The sequence below is a fragment of the Maylandia zebra genome, linkage group LG5 (genome assembly GCF_041146795.1).
Source record: "Maylandia zebra isolate NMK-2024a linkage group LG5, Mzebra_GT3a, whole genome shotgun sequence".
Taxonomy (NCBI): domain Eukaryota; kingdom Metazoa; phylum Chordata; class Actinopteri; order Cichliformes; family Cichlidae; genus Maylandia; species Maylandia zebra.
The window spans coordinates 15542008-15562071 of NC_135171.1; the positions used below are offsets into that span (position 1 = coordinate 15542008).

General features: G+C 39.8%; 1 protein-coding gene across 2 annotated transcripts; it reads right to left on the minus strand.

Moving 5' to 3' along the window:
• Nucleotides 1-232: 232 nt before the first annotated feature.
• On the minus strand, nucleotides 233-14255 carry zgc:64106 (retinol dehydrogenase 12). 2 transcript variants are annotated; one of them, XM_076883851.1, is made up of 6 exons: nucleotides 14099-14255; nucleotides 4767-5006; nucleotides 2665-2754; nucleotides 2305-2493; nucleotides 1498-1607; nucleotides 233-596 (listed from the first exon to the last, which is right to left on the minus strand). In XM_076883851.1, the coding sequence occupies exons 1-6, from the start codon at nucleotides 14109-14111 to the stop codon at nucleotides 417-419; spliced, it is 822 nt and encodes a 273-aa protein (XP_076739966.1). In that variant the 5' UTR covers nucleotides 14112-14255; the 3' UTR covers nucleotides 233-416. The 2 variants fall into 2 exon arrangements, with proteins under 2 accessions (XP_076739966.1, XP_024658194.2); XM_024802426.2 differs by lacking the exon at nucleotides 14099-14255 and adding an exon at nucleotides 12143-12363.
• Between the last annotated feature and the right edge of the window lie 5809 nt (nucleotides 14256-20064).

The following is a 20064-nucleotide window of genomic DNA, read 5'->3' on the forward strand; positions in this document are numbered from 1 at the left end:
TGAAAGCATTTTGGCTTGTTGGCCACAGGGTGTCAGCCTCTTTCCCAGGAGAAACTGATTTCTCTCAGACCTCAAGGAAATTCACAACCCTTTATAGCATGATGGTTACACAGACGTAATGCATATTCTGAAAAATCATTCAAGCTATTTAGCAATGATCCCAAGGGACACAGACACAACTTGTAAGATTTCACTAAATGTTCCTTTAAAAAGAAAGAATTGCACTGAGTGGTCACTGTTGGTTAAACTTTATTAATAAAAATACAGTTATTTAAAGAAAATGTGCATGCAAATTACTTAAGGCAAAATAGTAAAAATCAGACATTGTGGTGGCAGAATTGCATAGGCAGTAGGTGCAGTGTGAATGACTTTGGAATTTGACCCCTCTTGTTATCAAACCCTCCCAGCTAGTGGTTTCAGAGCTTTGATGTCAGTCTTTCGCAGAATTCAAAGTCCTTGACCGCGAGGGCAGCATCCCGAGCTAAAGGGATAGGCAGAGTCAGGGAACAGTCGCTATCAACATACTTTCCGGTTACACCCTCCAGCTCCTCTGCTACAGCACAATAGATTATGCTCACTGCCCCTGCTTCTGGTGACTGAAAGGGAGATTAGGAAAGGTGGAGAGGAAACATGAAAATTAAGGTCAACAAACATCCTTAGAGCTACAAATATGCAGCTGGAAAACATGTAATCCCAGCCCTGTTTTGTGCCTAGTTAGAGCCAGTTGTTGAGCACTGGATGACACCACAGATACAAGTCACAGATGAATAACTTTCCCTTACAATATATTGTAAGGTAATGTTAGGGGGTGCAAGTATATAATAATTCTGCCTCTACACACCACCACAGTGAATGCTAAGTCAATGTCCGACTGAAGTATTAATTCAAGGGGGTGAAAATCCTTGGACATTACCAAATGCACCAAATACTGCACTGGGTAGGCTCTTTAGAAGTTTTCTGGCAAAGCCGCATTTGGCCTTGCTAAAAGCTACCAGTGGTTTGTATTGTGCTGTAAACGTTCTGTATTTCCATTCCAGGTGTCTCTTGATAGGAAAATGTAAAAGTCTGCACTTCAATCACTTCAGTTGTTTAATATGAAATCTATTTTGGCGATTGAGAGAGGTAAAGTTACAAAATTGGTGTCACTGTTCAAAAAGTTGTGGACCTAACTGTAGTTTTCTTTTCCCACTTTGCAGCAGATTATCCCATGTTTAAAATGTCAATATAAATGCGAGAACAGATGTATACATCTGAGAGACAAGGCTAAAAATGAAAGAGATGAGGATACAACCACAAGGGGGAAAAAGCAAAGAATAAGAACAAAGGATTCCTAAGATTCCTACAGCAGGAAAGCTTCATTTTATACTTAACCACAGATATGTGAAATGTTTTAGCGCTTGAACTTGTTATTCTAGTTTTAGCAGTTTGGTTTGTGCCATCATTGAAACAGTCTGGATTTGGTATCTTATTTTAGTTTGGTTGCCTGTTTCAACTTACCTTGAAAAAGAAAAACCCAATAAGGTTGAAAATCCAACGGACCCAAAACGAATAGTGTCTCATTACTTCTGTCATCACAATACCGGGGTGGACGGAGTTTGCAGTTACATCTATGTAATGATAAAAGTACAACAAAAAACAACACTGAGACGGTCACTGAAAAGGTAAGCACTGAGGGTTTGATAGGATGTTGAGAAATTAATTTTATCCTAAGTATTAGAGGCTGGAGTGGGTGAAGCAGATGGAGCTGGCCTGTTTTTGATGGTACAAACTGAAGTTCACAGTTTGTCCACACACTCCCACAGCCTCACAGGATGTAACATTCTGTAATGAAATAACATCATCCAACAAGCCACCGTTCAGCCTCTAATGATTGCTAGAGATTGACTTTCAGCATGATGCAAAAACTGAAAATGAAAGTTTAATACTTTCTAGAATCTAGAATCTCTCAGTATTTTACCAGCATATTTTATGAATATTCAAGGCCAGTTTCATCTTTCAGATTTCTTAGAAAAACAGACAAACTACTGTATAATGTATGGGGCAAACAATACAAATACAGAGAGGAGCAGGAAGCCCCACAAACAAGGGTCCTATGAGAATAACTTTTAAAGACTGATCATCATCAGAGTGCATTATTATTTAAATCACATAAAGCCATGGCTTATGTGTATTTTTAAATCTGAATGTGATCATCATCCATCTTTTGTTACTGCTTCTTATTTTGTCATTTATTTTCTTTCAGTGCTCTTCCAATGGCAGAGATCCCTCCTGTACATTCATAATATTTGCTTTCCTGTAGCCTACCTGTGCCTTTTAGTCTGCGTGCTAGCTCGTTGGTACAGATGATATTGTGCAGCTTAGTGTTGTTGTAGACTTGATCCATGCAATAGCTCAGGTTCTTGCCGTGAAAATGAGAAAAGTCCACTTTACCCCTCTTGTGGTTGACTGAGCTGACGCTGACGATACGGGATGGAGACGAACTCTTCATCAGGTCTGGAAAGAATATGAAACACGTTGTGGCAGCAAGGATACGATGAGAAGGGGAGACACCAAAAAAATGGCAGATATTTAGGATGACCTGACAATTGCAGGCAGTAGTGTATTATGCATTTCGTTTTCTCAACACAGTACATCCCCTGTGTTAAATAGACCCCACAGTCTTACCCAGCAGCAGGTTGGTGAGAAGAAAAGGTCCCAGGTGGTTAGTAGCAAAAGATTCCTCAAATCCATCTTTGGTTATGTTCCTTGGTAAACCTGATTGATAAAAAGTTAAATCCCTAGAATTAAAAGTTGATCTAAAAGTTGACGTCATAAATCAGACTAGGTTTTCTAAGGTTGATGTTTAACACAAGGCTAGCACACCGTGTACCACTCTCTGGTACTCTGTGTGGTGTTTTAGTACAAGACAACTTCAGAAAGTTGGAACACTGCTTACATAATGCAATGATTTACAAATCTCCGCTTTGTTTGGCAATGGAACATAGAACATAGTGGTGCTAAAAAGAAACAGATGAAGGAACATGATAACATGAACGGGAATAAAAATAGCATCTTAAAGAGGCAGAGGTTCTCAGAAGTAAAGATGGGAAGTGTTGAAAATATTTGGCATATCATGAAATTAGCAGCTAGAATACTTTATCAGACAAGAATGGGACAACAATCCTTGCCAAAAAGTCTAGCAGCTCCGCAGTTTGATGCATTCGATGTCCCCAGACATTTACAGACTGTTGTTAAAAGAAGAGTGGATGGTAACACCCCCCCCCCCCCCCCCCCCTACTTTAAATGTTTACGTGTTCTATCTTCTAAAATAAAATATTGGTTTATGAGATTTGCAAATCATTGCACTCTGTTTTATTTACATTTTACGCAGCATTCCAACTTTTTCAGAATTGTACTTGTAAATATTTGCGTTGCTGCCCTGCAAAGTCTGCCATACAAATTCGAGATCGGAGATGTCAAATTGATTTTAGATCGTGGGACACATATGTGCCACTTTAATCGTAAGCGACCATCAAAACTCCCCTTTATGTCAGTGTAAAGTAGTTCAACTGCACATTTAATCTCTGAAATATGGCAATATAAGATAAAGATGTGCTAATTAAACAGCGTGTCTCAGTTTGCTTTACATAAAAAAAAGAAATCTTACTGTAGTAAAAGAAAGAAATCTGTAGAGTTGTAATGTAAAGTAATGTGTAAAATTACAGAAAAAGTTCTGGTAGCCCATTGTCTAAACTGTCCAGTAATTATAAAGCAGAAAGTTTTTGTTAATTCACAGACATTTGTCATATTTTATTTATCTATTTATCTATTTTACTGCGGACACACAAAATTGTATAGCTGTGAAAAAGAAACAGGAGCTTTTCTGTGGTTTATTGTTTATCTATTACTTTATTACTTTGGTGTGGTATGAATGGCTGTGGATGAGATCTGTATAAATGTGTCAAATTGATGAAAATACAGTTTAGGTGCAAAATATATGCCATCCTTCAAATTTTCCAAAGACGTCCAGCAGACCTGGTTGGAGTCTTTATTAGGCTGATTTTGGCTTCTGGGCCTTATGTTTGGCACCCTGTTCTAGATTGTTTAGCTATTGCGAAGCGTTGCTTTCTGTATCCAGTCACGACAATGATCCATTTGTTTAGGCCCCTGATTTCTGTGTGCATCTCCTCAATCCCTGCTGTCATGCTAGATGAAACTGTTGTTCAATGATTCACTCACTAAACAAAAAAACCCAAACAGACATGTTTTTGTGTGTTTTTGTTTTTGTTGTTATGCATATTAGAGCTGGCTTTTAATTTTCGACAAATTAAATTGAATATAGTCCCTGGCCAGCTGATGTGTTTTACATTAGAACAAGCCTTGCTTGCTGTTTGCTCGCCAACTTTAGTAGAACTGCATTTTCATTGATAATTTATAATAGCTAGCTTTTTTTGCTACATCTCACAACATTGTGTGTTAGATTACTATTTTAACACAAAATGTCCAAATGAAACGCTCAAATTGTCTCAAATTCTTCCAGGTTTGACCTTGTGATGTACAACAGTGTTGCTTTTATCTTGTAAAAATGTTGCCATTAATCTTTAGAATTTAGATTTTTTTTCCATATTTGAATATATTTTCCCCAAACAGTTTCAAATAAAATAAGAAATGTAATTCATTTGCCTATTTCTAGTTTGTGTGTATGTGCTCATCTTCATTTAGTTATGAGCAGTGAGCGTGATTTGGTGGTTGTGTTGAAATCCTCGGACCGGCTCTGCTTGTATCACCTGATACTCCAGCATTGTTGACGAGGATGTGCAGCGCCTTCTCCTCTTTAAGAATCCTCTCAGCAAATGCTCGGACAGAGTCCATACTGGAAAGGTCCACCAGACGCAGATGTACATCCAAGTTTCCTGTTTTTTCCCTAATTTCGTTAAGTGCTGCTGTGCCCCTTGCCTCGCTCCGACAAGCCAAGATAACACGAGCCCCACGACGTGCAAAGTCCAGGGCAATGAACTTTCCAATCCCTAGCAGAGTGGAACAAAACAAAACATTACTTGTTGAAATATGCTTAAATAACAGATTAATCAAAAGACAGATTTACATAAGGTCTAAAACCTAAAACAAACGTTATGATTTTATTCTAAGTTTAAGCAGTTTTCACATTATCTGGGCATTTGTTCTGTGTTTTCTTGCATTTGCTTGCAGATATGCAGCTTAAGCAGAGTGAAGCAGATCTTTATTGCTCAGAAACTGTGACATGTTTTATACACACATATATGTATGTATATCGCATATTAGTGGTTTTAAAACATATACCCAAATAGGCGAAGACCCGAATCTTTCTAAAAAAAAAAAAAAAAAGCGAGGATGAACGTGAGGACAAACTACTAAAAGATAGTTGTTCTTATCTCACTCACTGAGGGAAGGTTCACTGATATCATGAAATGATGCAATCTTTAAACGGTTCTCCATTACAACCAAACCCCTTTAACATTTAGAACTGAAAGGAAAATATTTCCTCTCCTAAACCTTAGAGGGAAACAGTTTTATTTGAGAGCATCATGTCAGGTTTTTGTTGCAACTAAATTCAACTTTATTATTTCTATAGTGCCATTTCACAACAACAGTCATCTCAAGGCAATTTGAACTGATCCTGGAGTGTCGAAAGAATCCCCAACAATAACACAACCACCTCCGAGCAAGAAGTTGGCAACAGTGGGAAGGAAAAACCTTGTTTTATTATTAACCAGGTTCTGAGAGCTAGCTGCTGCATCACGTTGAGGGTGAAAGGAAAGAGGAGAGAGCAGAGAGAAATAGCTAAAAGGTAAACCATGGAAGAGGAGGTTATAGAGTTCAAGGTCGCCTGATCAAGCCCTAACGATAAACTTTCTCAAATGCAAACTTGCAATTGGTTTCACAGTAGAGGTCTTTAAGACCTGCAATTTGCATCCATTATCAATTTGTGTAATTCTACACAAATTGATGTAGTAATTCTACATTACTACACAAATTCTACTCTTTATTAAGAGAACATTACAGGACAATTACATTTCACAGTTTAGAATTCCCAATTAGTGTAAATCAGCATAAAAGAAACTAGGCTTCTAACACTAATGCTAATCCTGTCACGATCCTGGATCATAGACCCAGAGTTTTGTGGACTTTGTTGGGTCATTTATTGTTATATTTGATTTTCATGCATTTGGATTTTTTAGTTTGTAGCTTCTGTTCATTTCCATTTGAATTCTTGTTAGCGTCGTTTTAGTGTAGTTGCTTATGTGATTCCCCCCCCCCCCCAGCTTTCTTCCCCCCATGTCATTCTATGTCAAGTCTTAGTGTCACATCTGTCTATTTCAGTGATGGCGTCCTATTTTATTTTGGTAACTGGTTGTGCTCTTTGTCTTTTTATACATAATTAATTCAAGCTGTTTCACATTCCCCACCTGTTTCCCATGACTACCCTCAATGTGTCTTCGTATAAACAGTGCCACATGTGTTTCACTATATTGCCTGGATACTGCTACTATGTAAATGGGACATTTTAGTTTCTATTCTGGGTTTTTGTTCAGACGATCTTCAACTGAGATATGTGGCTTGCGTTTTGTTTTAGATTTGGTCTTTGCATTCTGCATTTTGGGTCTTCGCTTTACACACTCTAAATCACGTTTTAATCAAGTCCCAATTCTTACGGTTTCCCACAACTCCCACTTTCCACGAACGTCTGGTTGGTGGATGACTTTGATGTTCCGGTCAGGAACTGTGGAGCTGAATTATCTCTTCTTTTGCTGGATGATCCACTGCAGCTTATGGGCAAACTTGTTTTATTAAGCAACATTTTTTTTGTCATCTTCATGCACATGTTATCATCTGGGATAATTTACAAACGGGCCTCAATTTCGACACCACATATGCTGAACACGTGTGCTGAGAGGATTTTTAAAAAGGTACACACTCAGTGAGATATCTTCCTTTGAAGTCATTTAAATTAGCAGCAAGGAAAACTTCAGAAAGACAAATCTAAACCACAAACACTTCCACATTTCCACTAATTGTCATTTGCTTTCAATTATCCATCATAGAGAGTGTATCAGCGTAGCAGACACACACACACACACACACACACACACACACGGGAGAGACTTCTTTGCTAGCTCCATAGTTACGTTGTGTGGAATCAGTTTGTTTAAATTTAATTAAACACACTTTAGTCAGAAATATGTTGCTAAGTTTTTTTATTAAATAAGTCATAAGCAACGCTACATCAGGTAATAATTGTCATCAGTAACTTTGATTTAGAGACTCCTATAATGACCAAAATTACAAAAACCACAAATAATACAGTGAGTCTTTCCCACTGTGTCTGATTGTTTATCTGACAGTCCGGTGTTAGTACCTTCACTGCACTGAACTAAATATTCTACCTCAGTCTTTTATTGTGGTCACAGTAGCATTCGAGCATTCCAAAGAGCTACGAAAGCACCTTTAACAGTGGCGTTGTCTTTGGGTCACTTTGTAAGTGCAAATTCAGAGTAAAACTGTTGGACAGACTCAATAAGCAGGTTATTTATAACACATCTCCCAGTTCACAAAGCGAGTATTACTGTTTTCAGTGCTTTCACTTATTCCCACGCTCTTATTCCCGCATAACTGGAAAATGTGTTTTAATTCCTCAGAAGCTGGAAGATGGGTGTTTAAGTATACACATATTTGTATATTTATATACACAGAGATAATCCAGTGTGTTAGACTGAAATGGTTGCAGTCTTTTCTGTGTTTCTACTCTCTTTCTACTTTGAAAGTGTTCTATTGTGTTTCTTTGACTGTATTCTAAAAAAACCCCAAAACATATTTGGGTAATGGTAAAAAATGAGGCTGTTGATAATCAGACATTTCCCAGAATTTTTTAGCTCTTTGTGGAATAATCTTGTTGTTGCACACATACACATTTATGCCTGACAGACTGTGCTGAATTTGGCATTTTTTTGCATCCATTTAACCAAAGAAATGGTAACAGATTATATGGCTCCTAGTAACAAAGTGGATAAAGTTACAATTTAACCCTCATCCTACTGAAATATTTAACAGGCATAGACTACCAACTGCATAAACTTCCTTGGGACATCAGAATAAATTACCTTAAGAACAATAGCAAATAATATATAATAGTGTTTTCTTTTAAAATGACTGTACTCCCCTTGATACTGTGTGATGCTTTAGTTTAACATCCATGCCAAACATTAAGTGAAGAAATCCATCTTAAGACTGCGTAGGGATATGGATACTTTTGACTGAGGTCCTCAGGGACCCCATGATATTTGTATTTTTTTAAAAACACAGGAAACAGTGATGTGATCACTCCAGACTGACAAAGTCATAAAACATTTGGACGTGTCATGGCCTCTGGGTTACTGATCCAGGATTTTGAACTCAAAACACAATGCCCTGGGGCAATGACCCAGGGCATTGTGTTTTTATTCCCTCGTGTTTCCAAATTCTGTGTTAGGGTCCTACTCTTGCCACAAGGCTATACATCAAGCCCTAGAATGACAGGAAAAACAACTGTGATATAATGACAAAAAAACCCCAACAAAAAACAAAACAAAACAGAAAGAAAAACCAAAGAAACTGAAAGGGTCTTTTTGACATTTGTACAAACAATTGCAGAACCAAAGAGTAAGCAACCATGCTCACCATGAATGTTCAGGGTGCTTACTCAAATCTTTGGCTCTCGGAGGAGGCGGACGCACTTTTTCTCCTCTCCCTTATCTTCCCTGCTAGTTCTTATGTCCTTGTCTAGTCTCGTGTCTTTTTTTGTATTACTTTCCCTGGAACACTCTCTCACAGTCTGTGTCTAAAACCTAAAAGAGAATTATGGATTTGATCAACTGGTCTCTGAATGCTATTGACACCCTTTAACGAGAAGTCTGGGCTCGGGAGAACCCGAGTGCCCTGGATGGACTTTCCCTGCCGGATACACGATGGACGGGTGGCAGAGGATCGTGTGCCTGGCGGGACTGTCGATCGAGGACGCTGAAGATATCTACCTATTTGGAACCATGATAACAGGGTTCTTGCTGATCGGAGCTGGCTTGGCCCTGGCTTATCGGAGAATTAAGAGAGCGGAACCGGCTGTTCAAATCCCCACAAGGCTGCCCACTGGGATTGGAACGACAGGTGCGACTTCTCAGAAAGGGCTCACTGAAGGCAGCATGGTTAAGAGCTTGGAGGCGCTTACGACTGCAGTGAATGCTCAGAATAACACCTTTGAGCGTATGTATGTTGGATTACATCAGGAAAGAATCAACTCAGAACAACATCTCTGGGCGGAAGCTGGATTACACCTCGGATCAGTTGGCTGCGGTCGTGAGGTCTCAGAATCTGCTATGTGAGCAAAAAAGAGTGACAAGACCACAGAATCGACGGCTAATAACATCACGGAGAAGCTCGCAGCTATTAACGGGAGATTGAGAGACCAGTGTCGGAGTGTTAAAAACAGTTTGAAATTCTCAATTACCATCATAATGCGGCTACCCCTTCGGTACATTTCAATGCACATTCCAATTTTTTTTTTCCTCACTACCTGGCCTGACCTGTCTCCCCAATGTGATGTTTGTATTGTATGTACGGTCGGCAAGGTCTGTCATCTCGGTTGTGGGCAAAAGATCTCATCTCATCATCATCTCAAATATTAGGTGATGTGCTGGGCATGAAAATCCAAAGCATCAAACATTTTGACGGCACATAAAAGGTGTGTAGCTAACATTGAATGTCTCCTTCCTAATCATTGTTGCCTCTACCTCCTACATTTTTACTATACTGGTTTTAGTGCTTCTCCTATTCTCTAAACAACTCTGTTACCTTTAGATTTAACCCTTCTTTGGCCCTGGGACCATTTTTGTACATTTTAGTTTTTCAGTTACAAGCCATTTGCACTGTGTTGAATGGAATATAGCCAAATTCTCTAAAAAAAAGTTTGGCATAATTTCATTTCAAAATTCAAGTCTGACTTCCTTAAATTAGCTTCAGTGGCTAAGCTAACAATACACATCCTCTTAGAGCCCTGGGGACCATTTTTGGCCCATTGACTTCCATTATAAACGCTATTTTTCACTGCAGAATTATTACCGTTAATGTCTTGGTGATTACTCATGTCTCCGTCTCGTTTTGGTCTATGAGCCTTAGAGTTGTAATTTTTTTATTTGTCCACCGGGTGGCGCCCTTGCTCCACATTTGATCCCTGCTGGAAAACAGCGGGCTGCTTGGATAGACCTGCGGGAAACGAAGCCTCATTTCCGGCGTGCAGCAGCGGCTTCGCCCGCTGATCGGGCGGGACCATTTTTCGGTCCCTAGGACCGTTAGAGGGTGCTTTTTTTTTTTTTTAGTCAACAGGAAATGACGTATTTGTTGTCACGTGGTATCGGACGTGTGGGCTGGAAAAAGCAGTCCCCGGTGATCGTGCCCCGGTGATCGTCGCGACTTACCCCGGCAACATGCACTTATTTCGGCCTAGAGGAGGAGCATTTGCCGCCTGGAGACCATTTTCTGGTCCTGAAAAAAATAAATAAAAGGCGATCGAAATGACTGTTGGTGCCAATCTTTAGTCCATCTAAAGGCCTAATTATAATAACAATTGAATATTACCTCAAATGTTTTTTTTGGAAAATATTCAAGTTTTATGTTTTTTGGGGCAAAAAAGCAGTGCGCTCATGTGACGAAACCGGGATATAAAGGGTTAAAATCCGCGAAATGTAATTAAAACTTGACATGAATATTTCAAGGAGAAGTAGGTCTAAAAGATTGGCTAATTTAAAGTGGAATAAAATATTAATATATAAATTTTTTATAGCACTTTTTTGGGCGTGGTCGATTAGGACCGATAGTGTGTGCATTTTATGAAATGCGCTCCTGCAAAAAAAATAAAAGGCGATCGAAATGACTGTTGGTGCCAATCTTTGCTCCATCTAAAGGCCTAATTATAATAACAAACAAATATTACTTCAAATGTTTTTTTTGGAAAATATTTAGTTTTTTGTTTTTTGGGGCTAAAAAAACAGGGCGCTCATGTAATAAAACTGGGATTTAAAGGGTTAAAACAATGAAAATATAATTAAAACTTTATATGAATATTTCAGGGAGAAGTAGTTTTAAAAGACTGACCAATTTAAAGTGGAAAAAAATATGAATATATAATCTTTTTATTGCACTTTTGGGGCGGGACCATTTTTGGTCCCCAGGGCTCTAAAGGGATGCATTTTTAAGGGTCAGCGAAGGTTAATAAAGGCGCAAGAACTCATAGGTTAGATTGTTAGTCCTTGAATAAATGTTTAATGTAGGTGAAATTTTTGATGACACTTTGTTGAACACCCTTTGATCTGGAGTAATAAAAGGAATTTTTTGATTTTTTTTTTTTAACTTCCAAGTAAACAATTAACATGCTTCAAGGTCACCTTATCTATATTAGTGCAGCACTGCAACTCCCGAAGAATGAGATTTAGCATTTTAGGTTTAGAATGACTTTAAAATAGATGCATATAGATAGATGCATAGATCATGGTACTGGTCATGATGAACAGCAATGGGAACTATATTCTAAGACCACAAAAACCTCCTAATAACTTTAAACAGCAGGGATACTGAATGCACACATGTAAGTGTCTGAGAGCTGAGAGGAATGAAAGCTGGAGTTAGAACCACTCCATTTTACCACAGAGTTTTGCCTCGATTTACGTCGCGGTCATGCAGAATCTTTGACAGATTTTTACACGATCTTATCAAAGCATCAAAGCATGTCGGCCGCTTTTCAGTGTAATACTTTTTTTTTGAAGTGCAACAAATACAGCCTCTCTTCATGTTCTTGCTGCTACCTTGTTATTTCCTGTAATTCCTGCAAATGAGACCCTCAATTTAGTGATGACACACCCTGGGATCACAATTGGTGGATAACCCTTCATAGCCATGGAATGTGAAGCCCCCCCCCCCCCCCCCCCCCCCCCCCCCCACAGACACACACACACACAAAATAAATAAAAAAATAAGAATAAAATAACCCCCAAGCCCCCCAAACAAACAAACAAACAACAAAAAGACCTCAAGAATTCAGAATTTTAACAGCAAAATTCGCCTGCAGCTCTGTGTTAGTGGCTCTTAATATTCAACCAACCAGTATTGGCTCCCGTCACTATGGCAGTCTTCCCTGTCAGCCGCACGGCGCAGGCTTGTGGATTCCAGCGGTTTCGCATCTGCAGGCGCACAACAGCAGCCAGTAGCGCCGTCGAAACAGCCCAGAATGGGTGATAGAAGAAACCCAGCCAAGCCATCATCCTGCCGATGAGTCTAACGTCCGCGGGAAAGAAATAGACTGCTTTCCCTCCTCTCACCGCTTTAAGTAGGCGTGTTATGATTCAACTATCCAAGCACGTGGTTTAATCTTATATCGGAAGAGGAGTTGTTTTGTTTTTTCTTCCTTGCACTGTATAGCTTTTGTTATCGTCTCTCTATAAACTTTGGAGATTTGTAAGAGGAGAAAAAGCCGTCAGGTTTAGTCTGCAGAGCTAGCTCGGAAATTACATTTAAACAGACAACCTCTTTATCCATATTCAAACCATCTGGGCTGGTGAACAATGGAAGTGTTCATTTATTCAAATTAAGCTTGATTTTTTGGAGCCCTGATCGACATGGAGTGGGGATCTCACCAGTTTGCAGAATAAGAGACAAGTAAGCAAAAGTTCAAGCATATGGATGTAATTGCTCTACCAGATGCAGTTTTAATGGAACACATTCAAGCTGAACACATGGTCCTATCCATAGCTCTTCCATATGTTCCATGAGCTCACATCAGTGAGAACAAATACATGACCCACTTTAAATCATACACATTTGGCATCAGGGACGTGCAGAGAGGTTTAAAGGGGCGGGTGCTCAAAGTTAAAAAGGGGCACATTGAACCATGCTGAATAACAACAACACACATTCATCAAGAATCTAATATGGGAAGGGCAGGGCTGTGTTGATCTGAGACTGTAGACATTAAAAAGTCCACAGGAGAGATGGTAGCTGATTAAACAAGTGTCATGAGATAATAACAAAATGCAAAGATTGGTGACAGCGCTTGGAACCATAAGGCAACGAAAAACTGTGACATAAACTCGGCTCTGCCTGTGAATCACTCTTTGCTTCTCTTCTTCCTTCCTTCCCATCATTTCATATATCACTCTCCACTTGCTCTCTATCTGAGAACAAGGCACAACTTGCTATTGCAATAAACTATAATCTAATTATCCACACCTAACAACTCTTGCACTTAATCTATAATAAAATGATGACAGAAAAATGTTATAGCCCTGCCTTTAGTAGCCTCATACAGCTCCTACTGTTTCCTCCTCATGTCCTTACCAGCCATGTCTGCACAATGTTATATCATGAGTAATAATTTAAAAAAATCTATATACATAAAACACACACATGCACGCACAGTGACATTTTAGACCTTCTTCAGAATACTGTATATACTATGGGCATCCTTACATTATTATTTATTACTAGAGCTACAATAATAAAGCAATGAGGAGGGGGAAGTAATAAATATGAAATAATGTATTTATGATGATTCCATTTGTTTCACTATCCACTCTGTGCAGGGCAAAGCTTATTACATTTTTAAACTGTAGAGATACAATCTTTTGTCTTATTTAAAATATAAATCTAATATAATCTGCTTCTTAATGTATGTTCTTTAAAATACAGCGTGTGTTTTTTAATATATTATAATTATAATTGTTATTATGTGGACATGCATATTAGATCGTTTTTTAGTGAAATATAATCCCTCCAGAAAGGCAGGAAATGCCCAGAAACTTACTTTAAAACTAAATATGTTCCCTAAAACGGTGACAGAGCTACAGACCCATGACAGCCTTACACAGGTAGCCAGCAGCTGTGACCAGCACTACTTGTGCAGTTAATAAAAGGACAGGTAATGTTTGTCGCGCTGTTGCACACACAGCACGCTCGTTTGTTTCAGTTCGTCAGTTGCAACAAGACAGCTTACCAACGTGTACGTAATAAGCTAATACTCCTGTGTGCTACACACTACAGTGTGCGCTGTACACCTACTTACTGGGTTTGTCCATCAGTCTGTGTCTCTGAGTTAACTTGTGTTTCTCCTACAGCTCCGGACCGCAAAAAATGCGCGTGCTCTTTGTGAGCTCGTTCCCGGCTCGTAACCAGCGCGTTCTGCCGTCGAGGGCGATCATTGGTTAAATGTGATCATGTGACTGATGCAAGCCAGATCCTTTTATTTAGCAAAACTATGATTAATAGTTAAATATTATTGTTGAGGGGCACAGACAGGACTCCGCACGCACACACACATAAAAAAAATAAATAAATAAAAAAAATTTAAAAGTTGCCTCAACAAAAGGGCACTTTGGGCACTCATCAGGAAAGGGGCGGGTGCTCAAGCCCCTCTAGCCCCCCCCTCTGCACGTCCCTGTTTGGCATTAGGTAGTGTGAGACTATTCTCTTGTCATATGTTATCTTATACACTGAACAAAAATATAAACGCAACACTTTTGTTTTTGCTCCCATTCCCCATGGGATGGACGTAGAGACCTAAAATTCATTCCAGATACACAATATAACCATCCCTCCCAAACAGTGGTCACAAATCAGTCCAAATGTGTGGTAGTGGGCACATCTGCTATATTGAGATAATCCATCCCACCTCACAGGTGTGCCACATCAGGATGCTGATCTGACATCATGAGTAGTGCACAGGTGTACCTCAGACTGCCCACAACAAAAGGCCACCCTGGAATGTGCAGTTTTGTCTCACAGCAAAATGCCACAGATGCCACAAGCAATGAGGGAGCGTGCAATTGGCATGCTGACAGCAGGAATGTCAACCAGATCTGTCGCCCGTGCATTGAATGTTCATTTCTCAACCATAAGCCGTCTCCACAGGCGTTTCAGAGAATATGGCAGCACATCCAACCGGCCTCACAACCGCAGACCTCTTGTAACCACACCAGCCCAGGACCTCCACATCCAGCAGGTTCACCTCCAAGATCGTCTGAGACCAGCCACCCAGACAGCTGCTGGAACAATTGGTTTGCACAACCAAACAATTTCTGCACAAACTGTCAGAAACCGTCTCAGGGACGCTCAACTGCATGCCCGTCGTCCTCATCGGGGTCTTGACCTGACTCCAGCTCGTCGCCGTAACAGACTTGTGTGGGCAAATGCTCACATTCGATGGCGTCTGGCACGTTGGAGAGGTGTGCGCTTCACGGATGAATCATGGTTCACATTGTTCAGGGCAGATGGCAGCTGAGAATGTCCCAGTTCTTGCATGGCCAGCATACTCACCGGACATGTCACCCATTGAGCATGTTCGGGATGTGCTTGACCGGCGTATACGACAGCGTGTACCAGTTCCCACGATTATCCAACAACCTCGCACAGCCATTGAATCAGAATCAGAATCAGAATGGGTTTATTGCCAGATGTTGAGGTTTACAACATTAGGAAATTGCTGCGGTGCTTCAGTGCAGACAATAAGAATTAAAGTGCTATGTAGAAGGAAAGATATGTGCATGAGATATACATGAGATATATACATGAGAATAAGAATTATGAGTGCTACGTAGAATGATATATACATGAGTGCAGGTGGTGGAGTGAAGTGGAGTGGACCAACATTCCACAGGCCACAATTGACAATCTGATAGACTCCATGCGACGATGTGTTGCACTGCATGAGGCAAATGGTGGTCACACCAGATACTGACCGGTTCTGGGTCCCCAGACCCCCAATAGCGCAAAAAAATGCACATTCCAGGGTGGCCTTTTGTTGTGGGCAGTCTGAGGTACACCTGTGCACTACTCATGATGTCAGATCAGCATCCTGATGTGGCACACCTGTGAGGTGGGATGGATTATCTCAATATAGCAGATGTGCCCACTACCACACATTTGGACTGATTTGTGACCACTGTTTGGGAGGGATGGTTATATTGTGTATCTGGAATGAATTTTAGGTCTCTACGTCCATCCCATGGGGAATGGGAGCAGTAACAAAAGTGTTGCGTTTATATTTTTGTTCAGTGTATCTGTAGTTAAAGTAGTTGAATTATGTTAACTGCTGTAGGTCATATAATATCCTTTAGTCTAGATTGTGTGCTGTGTATGTAGCTTAGTTTCCATTATATTTTTGGGTTAAAAGAATGTGACCATTTTTGGATTTGTTAGAAAGGTGTACATTACCCTGTACCCTTGATCTGCTGTGAAGGTGTTACACTGTTTCTTGACATGTCAAACTGAAGAGAATGTTGTGTGCAGAGGACCTTGTGCCGATAATAGAAGAAACAGACCACATTCCATACCCCCACCTTTACAGAGAGCAGAAAAATAAGGAGCCGAGGTCATAACTTAGGCCCCGTGTGAGACAAAGAATGTGAATGTTCAGGCTTTTACAACTAGGTGGGGGCCACTAAAGGCTATAAGAGCTTGAGTAACCCTCCACCAGTTTGAGATTTGCTGTGACCCTCTTCATGCATGTCTCCCCATCCGGATGGCTTGTGCTCATAAGTGTTGAATTGTATGGGAATAAAGAATTGTTGATTGAGCATTATACACCGAGTATTGTCCTTCCTTCAGCCCAAAGATTAAAAGAATTGGGAGATCTTAACAGTAGGTACACTTTCTCTTTAACAAGTTGTTTTGGGTCATTGCAAAGATGGTCCCAGACAAATATTTTAATTATGATTTTGCAGGAACTGAACCAACATAGGGATGCAAGGTCATTCAACTGCAGGGCTGTCAAATTCCTTTTACATCTTGGTGGGCCTCATACAGCCCACTTTGATATTAAGCATACCGAACCAGTGAAACTTGATTTTTTTTAATTGAATTGAATTTTTTTTTATTTCAGTCAACAACAACAACAGATTATAATTTTACATAAAAGTACTCAAACAGTAACCGAAAAAGGAATAGGCTGAAGCCTTATGGCTCAAGGTTCAAGGTTCTTTATTTGTCACATGCATAGTTATACACAGTGTTGGGGAGTAACGGAATACATGTACCGCCGTTACGTATTTAAAATACAAAAATGAGTAACTGTATTCCGTTACAGTTACCGTTTAAACAGGTGGTATTCAGAATACAGTTACTTTGTTGAAATAAATGGATTACACTGCGGTACTTTCCTGTTTCATTTTGTCGCGGGTCAGGACTGTTTGGGTTTTGTTTGACAGCTACGTTCTGTTGTTCCAGGCGGCAGCGTTACGGTTGCCATGGTTACAGGGCAACGCTCTCTCTCTCTCTCTGCGACTGCGTGTTTCCTGGGTGAGAGAGCGCCTTTTCGTTGTTGTTGTTGTTGTTGTGCTAAGCTAACAGGCAGAATGCTACAAGCATAGCTCTAAAGAATGTAGCATCATGGGCAGTGTAGTCCGTGTTTCAGGGAGAATGGACTGCCATACACGTTATGGGTCTGTGAGCGCGAGGAGGGAGAAAAAGGGGAGTGGAAAGGTACGAGTTGTCATCGAGCAAAAACGGGAGCTGGAAGCATGTAAATATAATAATAACCACTTCAGCCAAGAAGAGTGCCTGACGAGCCCAGTTGTAAGTAAGCTATTAAGACTCGACTGTACACCGTGTTCGTGTTTTCCTCCGAAAACAATAAGTTCTGTTGGAGCAGCCTTTCAACGCCTCTCTCTGTCTCTCGCAAGAAAAGTTGACCCACACAACAAAGTAAAGCTATTTTTCGGCTACGAGCCGACAGGGACCCCACCGTATTAGTCAGAGGTCCCTTTACTACAGTTCGGAGTCGCGGACCTTGAGTAATAGTAATAAATCACACAGCAATAGTACATTCACGTTGTTGTAAAAAGAATGATAATATATTAAGTAATCCAAAGTATTCAGAATACGTTACTGTCATTGAGTAACGTAACGGAATACGTTACAGAATACATTTTGGGGCATGTATTCTGTATTCTGTAATGGAATACATTTTAAAAGTAACCTTCCCAACACTGGTTATACAAGTATAACACACAGTGAAATGTAGCCTGACACTGTGTGTTATACTTGTATAACACACAGTGGCTTATACTTCTCCTATCCCTTACCCCCATAGAAATAATCAAATCTTTAACCAAGAAAATAAATAGCATTGATAAATAAGTTGTATAACAGTTTGAAAAGAAATCAATGATAAATCAAGAAATTAAAGCAACACAAATTTTTTTTAACAAACCAAATTTCTATAACCTTGTATAATACTAATTTTTTTTTAGATATACAATTTTTATTCATTATCAAGAATAGCATAAAACATAACAACCAAACAGAAAAGAAAAAAAACCCAAAAAACCCACATCCACACACACACACACACACACACACACACACACACACACACACACACACACACACACAAAACATATTTTCACTCAATTACCCACAGATATAGAAAGAGAAAAAGATAAACTCCAAGAATGAATTGTCCTTTACACTTACTTCCTATTTAACTGAGAGCATCTTAATCGCAACCACCCCCCCTCAACAGTTGGGACAAATCATTTGGCAAATAAGAAAGCAAAGGGGACCAAACATTGAGAAAGAGACCCTCATTTCCTCCTAAATTAGCAGCAGTTCTTTCATGAGGAATAACTTTAAATAATTCTCTGTACCACAACGTCACAGAGGGAGGTTTATCTTTAACCCAATTAATGAGAATACATTTCCTAGCTACCAGCAATAGTTTGTCACATAATTTGCGCTGCAAGTGATTCAATGTTACTTCTTTTGAGGGTAGTAAGTGCGGAAGTGAGAGGCTTGTGAAATGGGACGGTATACGCATAGTCGGGCTGTTCAGGTTGCCTAGCAACCATGATACTAACCGCGAGACACGTTACACACAGCTTTGTTTGACAGAAATGAAGGAGAAAAATGTTCTGTTGGTCATTCATTTTTGTCATGACATCACTTTGATTAGTTGAGTATCTGAGGCTGAGACCACGGGACTGTAAAACATGATTGTTGGGCTTCATTTCTGTGCTGAACAGTCATTTAAGATTAGTTAGTAAATAACAATTAGTTAATGTTGTTTATGAGACTAAAGTCAACTCACTGTGGCAATGTAAATATAATATGGCCAATATTATAGTATTGTCAGATTACTATGAGATATAAAAAAAAACCCACCCAGCACGCCCCTGTGGGCGGTTTATCCTTCAAGCTCGGGTCCTCTACCAGAGGCCTGGGAGCTTGAGGGTCCTGTGCAGTATCTTAGCTGTTCCCAGGACTGCGCTCTTCTGGACAGAGATCTCCGATGTTGTTCCCGGGATCTGCTGGAGCCACTCGCCTAGCTTGGGAGTCACCGCACCTAGTGCTCCGATTACCATGGGGACCACCGTTACCTTCACCCTCCACATCCTCTCGAGCTCTTCTCTGAGCCCTTGGTATTTCTCCAGCTTCTCGTGTTCCCACATGTTTTTTTCACTACAAATTGATACACCCTGACAGACCTGTAATTCATATTGATAATTTATTTCAATTCTGCAAAGTTTTATGATTTTACAAGCTTTTCTAATATGGACCTCAGATTCTTGTTAACAGTCCATGGCAGAAATACATACAAGTACACAGCCTGATGAAGCAGACAGAAGCAGTACCTCTGATTGGTTCAGCATTTTCACCTCTTATCACCACAAATCTGAGCCTCTTCTGCTGTTTTCCTTAGAATTTTAAGCTTTTCAGCAGAAATTCTGCTGATTGAACTCTTTTGAGCAGAAATTCTGCTAATTGAACTCTTTTCAGCAGAAATTCTGCTGATTGAACTCTAATCAGCAACTCTTTTCAGCAGAAATTCTGCTGATTCATCTCTTTTCTGCAAAGTTTTCAGCCTTTTCACCTCTTATCAGCACAAATCTCAGCTGTTTTCAGAAAAAACTCTTTTGAGCAGAAATTCTGCTGATTGAACTCTTTTCAGCAAAATTTTCAGTTTTTTCTGCTGTTTTCAGAAAAAACTCTTTTCAGCAGAAATTCTTCTGATTAACCTCTTTTCTGCAAAATTTT